This window comes from Cicer arietinum, chromosome 4, assembly GCF_000331145.2.
Source record: "Cicer arietinum cultivar CDC Frontier isolate Library 1 chromosome 4, Cicar.CDCFrontier_v2.0, whole genome shotgun sequence".
Taxonomy (NCBI): Eukaryota; Viridiplantae; Streptophyta; class Magnoliopsida; order Fabales; family Fabaceae; genus Cicer; species Cicer arietinum.
This window is the reverse complement of record NC_021163.2, coordinates 13,855,623-13,870,782: the sequence shown is the minus strand read 5'-3', so window position 1 is coordinate 13,870,782 and position 15,160 is coordinate 13,855,623. Positions and strand designations below refer to the sequence as shown.

At 32.5% G+C, this 15,160-nt stretch overlaps 2 protein-coding genes and 1 pseudogene across 2 annotated transcripts; 1 reads left to right on the top strand and 2 right to left on the bottom strand.

Moving 5' to 3' along the window:
• Positions 1 to 4: 4 nt before the first annotated feature.
• On the bottom strand, positions 5 to 2,988 carry LOC101508126 (peroxisomal adenine nucleotide carrier 1-like; the record flags this gene model as incomplete). Its single annotated transcript, XM_004496795.4, has 5 exons — positions 2,535 to 2,988; positions 1,243 to 1,474; positions 761 to 907; positions 474 to 634; positions 5 to 236 (listed from the first exon to the last, which is right to left on the bottom strand). Coding segments are annotated over exons 1-5 (915 nt in total), but the record flags the coding sequence as incomplete, so codon positions are not given.
• Positions 2,989 to 5,684: 2,696 nt separating this feature from the next.
• Positions 5,685 to 11,535, top strand: LOC101503845 (mitogen-activated protein kinase kinase kinase NPK1-like). The gene is made up of 17 exons (XM_004496711.4): positions 5,685 to 6,106; positions 6,196 to 6,237; positions 6,494 to 6,559; positions 6,665 to 6,775; positions 6,862 to 6,942; positions 7,030 to 7,107; positions 7,208 to 7,290; positions 7,992 to 8,076; positions 8,210 to 8,310; positions 8,448 to 8,487; positions 8,623 to 8,682; positions 8,776 to 8,822; positions 8,899 to 9,103; positions 9,200 to 9,436; positions 9,584 to 9,921; positions 10,006 to 10,073; positions 11,143 to 11,535. The coding sequence occupies exons 1-17, from the start codon at positions 5,855 to 5,857 to the stop codon at positions 11,211 to 11,213; spliced, it is 1,965 nt and encodes a 654-aa protein (XP_004496768.1). The 5' UTR covers positions 5,685 to 5,854; the 3' UTR covers positions 11,214 to 11,535.
• A 1,830-nt stretch (positions 11,536 to 13,365) lies between these two features.
• Positions 13,366 to 15,099, bottom strand: LOC101507809 (thiamine thiazole synthase, chloroplastic-like; annotated as a pseudogene).
• Between the last annotated feature and the right edge of the window lie 61 nt (positions 15,100 to 15,160).

Sequence of the window (15,160 nt, the reverse complement as noted above, 5' to 3'; positions counted from 1 at the left end):
CGATCATGAGCATCAGAATCCACGTCGACTTTGTGATCTTTTCCTTTACCATAAGAAGTAATGCAGAGCTGAGAACAGTTTTCAATATCTGTGCCTGCAATCCATTGAAAAATCCCAGGAGGCCTTCTCTTTTCCAAATAGTATAGAGTGCTCCAGAGATTGTCTTCTGCGCCTTCTTCTCAGCTTCTGAAATCTTCCTATCATCTGAATCAGCAGCCTGAATCATGACTTTACACCTATTGTCAATTCAAAACATATTTTCATCAGAAAGTCCACAATATAGCATAAACAATGGAAAAGAAAATGTATCATAATACTTATTTTTCCCAAGATAGATCTGCAGAAACCAAAGATCGGTGTAAAAATAAAATTATTTTATTTTTCTTCCTTTTGAATTATATTAACTGGAATCATGTCTGTATATTAACATAAATAAAAACTCTAGGACAAAATAATGTAAGTTGATCATCCACCTGATAGCCGGGTATGTCAAGCATGTAGCTGCACATTTTGAAACTGCACCCAGCATGAAAGCGTTAAATGCAGAAAGTGACTCCGGGGATGACTTTGCATCAGTTCTCTTGCTCATCTTGCCTTTTAGTAGCCGGTGTTTCAGCTGATCGAATGCAGTATACTGTTTGCGGATAAAAATCTCAGTCTGAGTATGGGAGTCTTATAGTGCAACCTAATATGGAATAACAGATCCTCTTCCTCTTTAGGTTTCATTGAATCTTTGGAATAAATATTCAAAGCGTGATACCTGGATAGATGGGTTTGTTGTTAAAAGAATAGATATGGCAAGACCATCAAATGCCTCACTCCAGGTACCCTCTGATAAGGTCTTCCAGAGTCCTTTGGATTTTCCAAATTCACTTGTCTGCATCCTTGAGGATGCTGTATCTAAGGGCTGTAAAATAGCAGATATTACTGAATATTCTGTGCATAACAACAAGGAAATAATGAGTTTTGACAGTACATTCATTAATAAGGGATTGGTTTGTTTCTTTTGCAGATGTTATTATAATTGTACTCGACAGAACATACATCGTAAGTTAATAACACTATGTTTTCAGTAGATAAGGAAGTTATGCCATGATTTGAACTTAAAAACACCTCTGATAAACTTAATTTCAAGTTGATTTACAGAAGTGTCATCTATCAGCAAATTAAAAAAAAGCATATCACATGTAAGTATGTCACTAAAAGTAACTTTTCTTTGAAAGAATTACAATTTTGACTTGCCTGTGTTATTAGTATTGTACAGACTCCAGAAGCAGTAGCAGCAATCAAGTTTGCTGCTGTTCCAATGTTCTTGTTTCCAGTTTTTTTCAAATACAGTTTCTTAAAGTAACTGTATCCATAGAAATAAATAAACGACGAAATGAAGGATTGGACATTTTTTGTCCCAAGACCTTGATACAATGAAAGCACCTGACGTTTAGAAATTGCTTCCCATAAAACATCAGAAATTCTCCTACATGAGTTAGAGAAACAAAATCAAATAAGCTTAACTTACAAAGTTACTACAACTTGCTAGTTATTGTTGCCACAATAAAAGCATCATCACAAAAGCAGAAGAAACCCTCCAATGTTGGTGATTTGGATGCTATTATTACCAGTTGGCATTGAGTGCTCTTGGAAAAACAACCTAATTAAAAGTTTATTGCATAAATGCTTATTTTGATAAGTTCTCGCAAACATTCTGACAAGTCCTTATGTCAGTCCAAACAAGATGTACTTAGGCCAATCCAAACTCAAACATTATCATTGGTTTTCAAGTAAATATTCATTTTAATCAATGAAATTGTAACGGGTCGGTCAATTTAGTCCCTCAAATTTACGAATTAGTAAATTAGTGCCTTAAATTAAAGAATATCAATCAATTCAGTCCCTCCATCAAAATATTTATCAAGTAAACATCAACCAAAACCAATAAAAGACACACATATTGACTTAAATAGTCTTTTGCTACATCAAAACAAGCATAGAGCCATTAAAATTGTGGTGCAAAATTTGGAGGAAAAAACCGACTAAAATGATTGATATTTTTCAGTTTAAGGGATTGGACTATATTGCTATTTCGTAAATCTGAGAAACTAAATTGACCAACCTTACAATGTTAAATGCCTATTTAATATTTGGTTTTCTCTACTAGACAATATTTCATAGTGTTCTGAAGAAATGTTAACTATACATGTTCTACACAATTTCCAGCTTGTTTGCTTAATTTATACCAAATACAAAAAGGACTCTCTAATTCAAACACATACTTAAACCCGAATTGTTTAATTTCGGATCATGATCATAGATAAACCAATATCATATCTCTAGCAAACGTCTTATAAATAATATAACCTACAAACAGTGATATAAAACAAGCTAGCTTACATGAAAGATTGAAAAATAATCAGATCATGCTATCATAATTATCAGACTCAACCAATGAATAATAATTAGCAAATTTATGTTAAGAGTATAATGAATCGGGTCCCAAAAATGTAAAATGGGTGAAAAATATGAATATAATAAATAACCTGTATTTTCGTTGATGGTGAGCTTGAACTTCAGCTTGATATTTGGTCTTGCAAGTATCAAGTGGGTACAACACTGTAGTGCTGACAAGGGATCCAATGGCCCCGGAAGTAGCTTCAGACAGGGATTCCAGATCAAGTTGCATCTTCTGTTCTCAGAAAACCCTCACAGAGAAATGAACGAACACAAGGTGAAAGAATGAACAGAGTAATAAGACACGAACTTTAGAATTATCGGTCAAAAGGGTAATTGAATTTGGAGGAAATGAATAGAAAGTTGGTGTCTTTGAGAGATTCCCATGTTGAGGAAGGGTAGTATGGTAAGTAGTGATTGGGTAGCAGTTAAGTGAGGAAAATCAATTGGCTGAATTGAAATTGAATTGAATTGAACTCTCGTGTTGAGCTTCAAGCTTCAGAGTTTAGCGTTGAATTAAGCATCTTTTCAGGGATCCAAATATATGGGGTTTTATGGTATCGTTAGGTGTTTTTTTCTTTGGGACAAAAATTGGTATAAATTTTTTAAAAAAAATAAAAAATGATATTCACATGTTAGAAATTTGAAACTATACAATTCAAAGTAGATATTAAAAAATATTAAGTTTTTGTTATTTTTATTATTATCAATTTATAAAATTAATTTATTTATTTAAAAAATCGATAATTTTGATTCTTCTCTTAAATTTTTAAATTAAAAAATAATAATTAAATATATTTTAAATGATATGACATACAATTATATGATTTATAGTCGTCTAAATGCATTAATTAATAAAAATATGAAAAATATTTGAAGTTGAAAATTAAATATTTACGGTATTTGATTTCAATTTCATAGATGTTAATCATTTTACATCATCATATCATATATTACATTATTTAAAGCATCTAGTGTATCACTTTTTAGTTAAAAAATTATAATGATGGATCAAAACTATTGACTTTTAAGATATGGAAATCAATTTCGTGAATAAATAAAAATAAATGAACTAAAACTACAATTAAACATTGCAAATAAATTTACCATAATTAGGTTAAAAACTTAAAACAACAAAGTGTATGACAAAAGTCTATGGATAGGATAAATTTTAAGTGTTCAAAATATTTATATAACAACAATTTTAACGTTTACGACGTTGTCAAAGTTATTGATTGAATTTATATTAGATCGAAGTTAATCTAACAATTTGAATCAACGAACATTACAACAAGATGAAAAATAAAAATATTATACCAAAACGACAAAATCACCCTAAAAAATAAAGAAGAGAAAAACTAAATTTGAGTAAAATTACTTAGTTAGATATAAGAGAAGAAAAAAATAATTTAAAGAGTGATTCTAACGTAAAAATCAACCTTACACCACTTCTCTTTACAATATATTTAGTTGGGAGTAAATAAAAGATTAGATCAAAAGAGGTAATATTTTAAAAAAATTATATATGATTCAATTTTTGCGATCAAATATACCTAAAATTTATCGTAGAATTTATTTTGCTCTTCCTCCAATTTATAAAAATTTAGAGGTGAAGGGCTCTAAATAATTAAAATGTCATTAGAAATCCCCTACTTCCATTTTTTTAATCAAACATGTAGCAATTTCCCCTCCCTCTCATTCTTCGAACCAACCAGATACTTAGTGAAAAAAAGAAGGACACACTAGACTGTTAGCTTTTGTACCCCGTATTTAAACTTATACCCTTAATTTAATGTTTTTTGAGTGAAATACCCAAAATAATCTAAAAAAAATCAGTAAAAGTCAAAATAAGAAAAAATCAAAACAGTTGTACCCCACACTTGAAAAATCCAGAAAAGTGAGTTGTTCTGGAAAAAAAGTTTTTACCGGAAATTTCAAGAGGAATGAAATTTCCGATAGTTCAAAATGCATACCGGAAATTTCAAAAATGAAATTTCCAGGAAGGTTCATCGGAAAATTGAAACATCCGGTAGTTCAAAATCAATACCGAAAATTTGAAATTTCCGAATACCTTCCCGGAAATTTCATTTTTTGAAATTTCCAGTATACATTTTTAACTACCGAATTTTTGAAATTTCCGGTTTGTTTTCCGGAAATTTTATTCCTTTTTGAAATTTCCGGTACACTGTGTAAACAAATTAAAATAAAATAACAAACAAATTAAAAAAATATTCAAAAAAATTAAAATAAAATAACAAACAAATTAAAAAAAATAATAATAATAACTACTGGATTTTTGAAATTTCCGGATTAACTACCGGAAATTTCAAAAAACGAAATTTCCGGTGAACAAAAACTAACTACTGGATTTTTCAAAACTTTTGAAATTTCCGATAGCTTCCGAAATTTTGAAATTTACGGTATTGAAAATACAATTACCGGGAATTTCATTGACCAAATTTCCAGTAATAAATATAACTACCGGAAATTTAGTTGCAAAAAATTACTTACCTATAGGTGGCTAATGTTTGTTTCCTCGTAAGTCATTTAATTTTTTTCCTTCAATTTAGTATTTTCTTTGTTTGTAATGTTACTCTTTTTAATAACTTACTTCACAAAAACATGAACTGACATTTGACATTTGAATGAATGAACCAAATTAAATTTATGATTAAATAGATCTTAGTATAATTTATTGCATCACTATATAGACGACATAAAATAATTGAAATCAAATACAACAAGTGCGATAAGTAGAATATTAAAAAATTATACTTTAACAACATATTATTTTGATGAGCGCAATAAAATAAAAATAAAAATATGATTATTTAAAAAAATATAATTATTAAATATAATTTTTATTATAAATAGTCAAATATTTTTTAGTTGTTGATTTATTCAATAATATAATTAGAGCTGTTATTAAAGAAATAATTCTATTTTTAGAATTAGATCGACGGTTCAAATTAAAACAACGAAATAAATAGTTAATAAATTAATTTTAACTAAAAAATTTCAATTTATAAAAGAATATGTTTAAGTTAGTTTTTCTAAGTTGCAACTCAAAATTTAGTTAATGACTGTTTCAGTGTCTTTTTTAACTCCAACTAATTACCATTACCATGTAGTATAAAGCAAGGTAGTTTTTACATAAAAAATAAAATAAAATAAAAACGAACAAGAAAGCAATGTAGTTGCCGACAACGTAGTGACGTACCTATCTTATTGCGCCACTGATACTGATTAAAAAATAAAAAGTCAAAAAAAGGTAACCGTTATGGTACTGAGCAGTATCACCATTTTGAATCTGGTTACTTTTCCCTCCTTCATAACCTCTACACACCAAATCACCAAACCCTAGATACACATTCTTCTTCTTCTTCTTCTTCTTCCCTTCGCAGATGCAATGCACGACTTTTTCGGCTCCATTCGCCGATCCTTAGTTTTCGCAACTCCACCCTCACACGCCGACGATGGACCCTTCGCCGGAATCGCCAACAAGATTGGCTCCGCCATTCGCAAATCTAGAATCGGCCTCAAACCTCCTTCTCCTCCTCCCATTCGCTGGCGCAAGGGCGAGTTGATTGGTTCCGGTGCCTTCGGTCGCGTCTACATGGGAATGAACCTCGACTCCGGGGAGCTTATTGCCGTCAAACAGGTCAATTTCATCCCTTTTTTTTTCATTTTCTTTTACTATCTTCGTTTGTGGAACTTATTGATCCTTTTGCTTCTTGTTGCTTTTTTTAGGTTTTGATCGAGCCTGGTATTGCTTTCAAGGAGAATACACAGGTAAAGACGGTGTTTGGCGTACCCTAATTTATGGCTTATAGATTGTCATCATTTTCGATTCTTTGTTTTGTGAGCTTCATGAAAGTGCTTTTTATTGGCCATTATGTGAATTAAGTGGCAATGCATCTCTTCATAATCCTATGAATGAAGCAATAGTATTGATGTTTTGTTTTTCTGATTTTATCTAAGCTGGCTGTTTTAGAATGTTGATGTTGAACTGTGATCTGAAAAGTATGTTACTACTTTGTTGAATCAGGCTAATATTCGAGAGCTCGAAGAAGAAGTGAAGCTTCTTAAGAATCTTAAGCATCCAAATATAGTTGTGAGTGTAGTAGTATTATTATCTTAATCTGAGTGATTTTGATTGCTTGATGTCGAATATTGTTATTTTATTTAATCCTTTTTGTGAATATTTTATTTATTATAGAGATACTTGGGGACGGCTAGAGAGGAAGATTCCTTGAATATTCTGCTGGAGTTTGTACCTGGAGGATCTATCTCGTCACTATTGGGGAAATTTGGATCCTTTCCTGAGTCCGTGAGTGGTTTTTACTTTATGACGTGCATACAGAATATGATGGGTTGAGCTTTATTTGTTGCTTCATGTTCAATTTTTTTTAACAGGTTATAAGAATGTATACAACACAAATTTTACAGGGGCTTGAATACCTTCACAATAACAGAATTATTCACAGGGATATTAAGGTACTGTGCTCTTACTTTTGATTTTAGATGACTCTATCTTGTATTGGTCCTCTCTCTCATATTTGGTAGATGTGTTGTTGGATATAGGGTGCAAACATTCTAGTTGATAACAAAGGGTGTATTAAACTCGCAGACTTTGGTGCATCCAGGAAAGTCGTGGAATTGGTACGACATTGTTGATGTTATCAATTCATTATGCTATTAGAATCTTGTTGTGTAACTTTGGTTGTGGCTGTTACATCTGAAGTTTGTGGATTTGATATAGGCTACCATGAATGGAGCAAAGTCTATGAAGGGTACTCCACACTGGATGTCACCTGAAGTTATTTTACAGACAGGATATACAACGTAAGTGCACTAAATCTTTGAAAAGGAAAAATGATCGTAGTTCCCAAATCACCTAACTCTGCATCTGAAGGTTTATTTGTCACAATTAATGTTTTCAAAAGCCAATAAGGATTTTGTATGATATGAAATAAAAGGAAATATTTATCTGTTGTGGAATGTTGAGGTCTGTACTTGCTATCTCACCATAATTACGGAATTCAATTTATTATTAGGAACCTAGAAACAATTAATGGGATTAGTTACCGTCATTTCTGTAGCATTTGCTTTTTTCCTCGGCCAACTTTGGTTCCAAACAATAGTAATATAGACTTTTGGGTGGTTGGGGAAGAGTGTTAGTTGCGTGAATTTTTTATGTTATTCTTTCTTTTGCCCTTCCCCTTCAATTCTAGAGCAACTTTTCTATCTATGGGTCAATCAGGATAGTTAAGCCATCACAATAACGAATTCCAGAAAGTGCAGTCCACTTCTAAAGCTAAGATCACTGAAAACTAGTTTCTATTTGTATATTATTGTTTCTATCCTTTCTTAATATTTTACTCATCTGCAAACCTTTTTCTGCCCCTTTTGAGTTTCAAGTGGTCAGGTTTCAATAGGATCTGACCTCACCAATAAGATGAACACATGTTCTTTGTTTTGGGTCACAAGATTTTATTATAATTACAACTGATTTTTGGGACGGAACCTAACTTATGATTTATTAGCTCTGCTGATATATGGAGTGTTGCATGCACTGTGATAGAGATGGCCACAGGAAAGCCTCCATGGAGTCAACAGTATCCTCAGGAGGTACGCGCTTTAAGTTCAAGTTTGCTTAGCAATCTAATTTTATTACGTACTTTCATAAGTTGCTATCTCTCTCTCTCTCTCTCTGCAACTTTGTTCTTTGAAATGTTTTTGCTGAAGCTTATTTTTCTTTTAGGTTTCAGCTCTTTTCTACATTGGGACAACTAGATCTCACCCACCCATACCTGAACATCTCTCTACTGAGGCAAAGGACTTTTTGCTGAAATGCTTTCACAAGTACATATAAAACGCTTTTACCATTCACATTTGATTATAACAACACTATTTTATCCTGACTGCATTTGCTTTAAAAAGGCCAGTGAAACAATTTAACATTTAAGTTCTAATCATTACCCATCAATTTGTGGTGGCAGGGAACCAAATTTAAGACCTTCTGCATCAGACTTGTTACTGGTATTTTGCACATCTTCCTCCTCTTCAGCCAACTTACGTAATATTCAATTACAATTACAGACATTTGAATTTGTTTGCTCCTTTAACTTAGCTTTCCTTCAAAAACATTATAGTGATTGTACCTATTATCTGCAGCATCCATTCATTACCTGTGAGTATCCAGAATCTCATTCAATATCATGCAGTTCGATCAGGGTTAGTATCTCTAGTGCGAGTTTATACAATGTAAACACAGACCATATTCACAACTTCTTACTTTTTATAACTGTTTATTTTTCCAATATCTAGGACTCTTGCAATCAGATGGCAACAAATGGGATGAACTCTAGAAACTTGTAAGTATACTGGATAACATTTGTTGTTTGTGGATTCTCATGGGGATGGAGCATCAACTTCTCTTCTGTTCTGCAGTTTGGTTTCTATCCAAGGATCAACATGCACAGGCCTAAAGGATGTTTGTCAGATGGATAGTTTAAGGTTCTCGACTGTATATCATGCAAATCTTATAAAATCAGACAACTATGATGATGACATGTGTCAGATGGATGATAAAGATGATTTTTTCGTTGCTTCATCAGTAAAATCTAAATCCCTACTTGCTGTTGACGACATTAAGGTGCCAATTTTTTTCTCATTTTTCCACTGTTTAGATATTTCATGATTAGTATTTGTTGAACACTTGGCTGAATGGCTGATATAATCACTGAAATAGAGTTTCAATCCAATGTGCGAACCTGTGGAGGATGACTGGCCTTGCAAGTTTGATGAAACACTAAATTTGAAGAAAAGCAGACTGAACTTGTCCCCAGATCAAACTATCAAGAAAACTATGAGTCCCGAACCATCTCCTAATGCCGATAATGAGTTCTCATTTTCAAGTGAACCTCTTGCAGTTGAAGACGACGATGAAGTCACAGAGTCCAAAATTAGAGCTTTCTTGGATGATAAGGTTCTATTTTAGTATGAGACCAAATCACATATATGTTGACTTTCAATGTAGTAGTACTCAATAGCCATTTGTTTTCTTGCATTTCTCTTTAAATGTTACATTGTTGGAATTATAAACTGTTTTTTTTTCTTTGATGATTTACATTAGGCCTTTGAACTGAAGAAGCTCCAAACACCTCTTTATGAAGAATTCTTAGGCAAATCTAATGCAGCCATTCCTCATGCTCCTGTTGCTGTTGCACAGAGTAAAGTTATTTCAGATGTCTCAAATTTAATATTAAAAAGCAGGTCTCCTAGTCAAGCTAAACGAAGATTTTCAATGGCTAGCATTGCCAATGCAACAAGCCCTGAGAACCACAGAAAATATGTTACTAAGCTTAGTGGTGTGACTGCTCATAGTAGACCTTTGCAGGAAATTCAGCCATCCGAGCTTAATGAATCAAAGGAGACTCTTTATGATGCTGAGCTGGGATCATCTAGTGTTAGGTTTGTATTTGGTGCTTCACAGTGGCTGGCGGACCTTTGTTTAATCTACCTGCATACTGAAATTGAAGTTGTTTTCATCTGCAGCTCAAGCTTCTCTGATAGACAAAGGAAATGGAAAGAAGAACTTGCCGAAGAGCTTGAGCAGACGCGAGGCAAGTTTTTTGTTTTCTTGGCAACTAAATAATGCAGTTTCCTTTTTTCTCTCCTCTAGGCGCAGGGACTGTCCCATTTTCCATTTAACCTTTTGGGCTTTACATATGCTAGTTCTCCTTGCTTTATAAAATAGTTATGGAAATACTAAAATCACCTTTAGAAGAGCCTGGATGAGCTACTATGGGGGAAGCATTAGAAATGCTGGAAAGAACTTGAAAGAGATTGCAAGCATTACAAAATACAAAGTCCTATGAAATTCACATTGAGAGTTTGACTTCCTTATTATAGGGGATCTATCTTTTAGCCTAAAAGGCTAGTCCTAATACTAAAATGTCAGATTGAACTAGTTAAGAGTATATATGCTTAGAAAATTTTGGATAGTTGGCCGACCTTGAACTTGAAGGGAAACATTATTCAAAATATATGAAATATTCAATGTTGTCAATAACTAACTGATCTGCCGGGAGTATAGCCAGAAGTTTGGAACTCGTTTCATTTTTTGTTTGTGGTACTCCTAGATGTGCATAACATTATTCGGAGGTTCAATTTATAGCATATTAGTCCTGAAGTGTTAGCTTAGGAAGTTGCCCATCTGAGCATCAAGCATTTAGCTGTTTATTATTGTTTATTAGTTCTTTTTTACTTTGTTAAAGGCGTAGTACACCCTAAACAGGCATCATTTTTTTAAAATCTTTTTTCTAACAAAATGCCTCCTTGTATGAAACTTGGTTATAGTAATAATAAAAAAATGGTGATGACAAAATGATATTTTCAAAATCAAAATTTTAGGAGGGGATGTTCCTAAAAAATCTAAGCAGGTTTCTTTGATTGAAGTCATCAAACTTCAATCCAGAAACATTATGCCAAATAAAGTATTGAAGTTTGATGACTTCATGTTTTGTCTTGAATTATAGGTCATCTCCATATACCTGAATTCAAAGCTGTCTGAGAACCATGACCTATTATTTGTTGCTCCTTTCTTAATTTCTCTCTATTTTTGTTGGAGTTATTGAGTTTTAGAATGTTATTATTTTCTGGAAACATGACAATGTCAAGCTTATATTGCAGAGGTGATGCGTCAAGCAGGATTTGGAGGGAAGTTAACATCACCAAAGGATCACAATTTTCTCAGAGATTGATCAATAATTCTTTACTTTTCCAGGCTATAGACGTTCTATTCATCTTGACATTTTCCAGTGAGGGTAAAGTCCTTTGGAGAAGTTGCAAGTATGTAACAGCATTGACCATGCTTACTACAGTGCAATGAAATCGAAATAGATGTGGCACAGAAGAATTGGAAATATTGGCTCGGCAGGAAAATGTAAAATTAGTAGTATATTGATTTTTTTTCTATTGAATATTTTCTTTATTCCATGTATTATAGCGTGATATGCACATAGTGTATTGAGTTTTGTATAAAAGCATCATTTTAGTAGAAAGAAGTGAAGTTTAATATGCTTATGGCTTTCTGAGTATAAATGGAATTACTAATGTGGTAAGGAGCAAGGAGCTTTTTGAGTTGCCATATGTTACTTATGGGGTTATCTTATGAGTATGTGCTTCCCAAATTAGGCTCAATGAAAATCGTTGAGAGTCTCTAAAATCCTTGAGGGTAAGATGCACATTTTTCCTAATAATATTTTCTAATTACATTATTTTGTTTAATCAAAGTTTTCAGCACGACCCCCCTACAGAAACTTCGGGAATGAGGGGCTGGAATGTATTTTTTATGAAAGAATCAAAGTGAATGAAAAAGATATTGTTGTGCTGGATGAGACCAGGTGTGAGGTGGCCATGTCTTTTTCTATTCGGTGGCACAGAAAATTTCCCAACTTGAAAAAACCTGGATTCTAATCTGAGGGGATCAATGTGATTATGAAAAAGATGCATCAAAATATCATACCAAGATAGGCAGAGAGAAATCAACATTTATTACATAAAAATGATATTACTTTTTGACTTTTTGTGTGAGAACGTAAAAACTGAGGTTTGTTTGGGCTTTCAATTCTTTGAAGGCAGGTAAAACTTCAAAGACTAAACTACGAGAACATTTATACTGGGTTAAAATAAATTTAACTCTAAAATAATAATTATGAAATATCTACCTCCCAAATTCAAAATACTTGTTCCATAAAAAAAATTCAAAATACTTTTGGGTCCATTTTACAAAGGTAAAAAAATTGGATCTTCTACCATGAAGTGTTGAGGAATACTTTTGCTAAATTATTTTCTCAAAGGTAAAACTTGTAAAAAAAAAAGATTAGACTAGTAACAAAATTGGATCTTCTACCAGTGAAACATGATTTTCTTATCTCTTTAAATCTTATGTGTCATACAATCATAATACCATTCTATCGTTGTAAATAATCCAAATCCAAATATGAAACCTTAATAAAGGGTTAGAAACTCTAAAGTTTCAAATTTTCATCCTCGTCTGCAATGTAAGTAGAATAAATAGGTTTTATAAAGAGATGTGGATATAATTTGAATGGATGAAAATTGTTTTTACTTTGAACGGTTGTCCCCACTCTCAACTTCATTATTGTCATTTTTCATTCACTAATATACCATCAAAAAGACAAAAATGTGAACAACCCAACATCAATCCCTAATCTTCTGATAGCTCTATTTCACTTGCAGAAAGACACCCATTGAATACTCCATGAGTATTATTAATGGTTTCAATTTCAAGAACTGGATTTTCACACCCAGATGAAAATTTTCCCATAGGAGAGTGTGATAAGCTTCCATAAGAAGAACCCAATCGAGAATTTCCCGTCTTGATGCTGAATTCACCTCTTGAAAAAGTTGATTCAATTTTATGCGGGTGCAGGCAGGGTGCATTGATAATTACCCATGCCTATACCCATACACATACATCGGGTTTTTACCTACACATAATGGGTACTTTATTCAAATTATTGTGTCTTAATCTTTCCATTCTCAATAAAAAAGAAACTATGTTTAAAATTTGATAAATAAAGTTTAAGTAACTAAATTTTATAGAGATGTTTATCGTAGAGGTGCTTGAAAAAGTTAATTAAATATTTTAAATATTAATTTTGACTTGTTTTTGTATTAAAATTATTGTAAAGTCCAAAAATATATAAAGATATTTATTCAAAGTTTACTTCCATAACACGTGCTTACATTTTGAATTGTATGGTGGTTATTTATGGCTTGATTTTACTTGGATTGGGTAAATTGCTACATGTTCTGACAATTTGTTTGTCTAAATACATATATGAAAAAAATATACTCTTGAGTGACACACATGTGTGATCATTTCATTCGCATTTTCTTTATTCATTATTGAGTTCAAATCACATGCAGAAGAAAAGCAAATGAAAAATAAACTAAAAACTAAATCGATTTAACTGATGTTTCATTAATTGCATTGTTCTTCCCCAATACCTTCAATACCAAATGAGCTGCCTTCTGTCTTGATATCATCATAGCTCCAAATGTTGGACTCTACAAAAATCACCAACAAAATCGTTATCACATCTTAACCAAATGTTTCTTACCATCTTCAAATTAATTGCATTAAAACCAATCAACTTGCAGTTGAAAATATCTAAAAAAAACCTGATATTAATTTCGACATTACTTTAATCACTTCCTAAATCAAAATTGTACAAACAAGCCTATAAACAAAATATTATTTTATTTGGTAGATTATAAACAAAAATTCTAGTTCCTGCACAACATTAACTCAATATATCATTACACACAAAATTGTCCAAGCCTACATTATTTACACACACATTAACTCCTAGAATCATATTTGGTTAAATCAAACATAATTTAATTTAACCATAAATGGTTATTATGTTTGACTTCCAACTTTAGAATTGATTTAAATCACAAAATAAATTTTTTAAAAGCAAATATATTTAGCTTCTATGATACCTAGAATATTTTTCAAATTTATTGATATACATACCCACAAAAACAATTATTGTTTTGAAATAGATAAAAATTATTATTCTTTATTTTAAACATACCTAATATAAATAACTTTACTTTCAAAGTATTTAACATCTATTTCATAAAAATTACTTAAGTCAAAATCAACTAGTATCAATTATTATCATATAGGAACCAAACACAGTAATTAACCTTGAACCGAAAACAAAGAAGCTTACCACTCTTGGAGTTCCATACATTTCAACAACTTCCATACCAGGAACAATCTCCTTAGTAAGACGAACAATAGCATCTTCACTGGTATTCATGTCAAGTGAATTTATTCCAAGAACAAAGTCAATCATACAAACACACTCAAGCATTTTTAAGCCACTAGCACCAAAAGGACCATCATGTCCACAAGAACTCACAACAACCTTGGCTTCCATAACATGAGGGTTCATACAAGACTATATATCATGATTCATTGAAACCAAAGCCCAATTTGTAACAACACCACCAACTCTTCCTTCTTTCACATTCGGATCCTCAGCAGCAACAACATTGAACAATTTCACGTTAGATCTAACGAGAAGCTTGCTCAAGATCATTAAAGTGAACAAAGCAGCGTGTTTGATTACAACGTTATTCTTCTCGTTCGTCGTAATCAACTTCAATTTCGTCGAGGAAGAGGTGAGTTGGTTTGCGGACAACCATGGCAGAGAAGAGTTGGCCGCCGAGCCAAGCACTGCCACCGGGATTGACGAATTATTCGATTATGGCTATACTAATATTAGAGTTTTTGCTTAATTCTTAAGCGCATGAGAGACCGAATGAACTAGCACCAAGGATGACAACGTCGGTGTAGGTAACCATGTATGTTATGTAACGGCGTGACATTTCATGAGAGGCGGTGGATTCTTCGATGGGTTCGAATTTGAAGAAATGAAGATCGTGTGTGTTGAGGGACATGGAGATTGAAGAATTGTTATGGGAGGTGGATTTGATGATGTGGGAGGTGTGGGTAGCAATTGTTCTTCCATTGAAGAATGAGGATTTTGGACTTGAAAGGAGAAAAGTGGCAAGAGATGTTGCAGTGGCAGTGACGAATGCCATGAAGAAGGAGAGTATTTGGAAAATAGAAAGGGTTACTGATATTTGGTAGAGAGGTGGAATA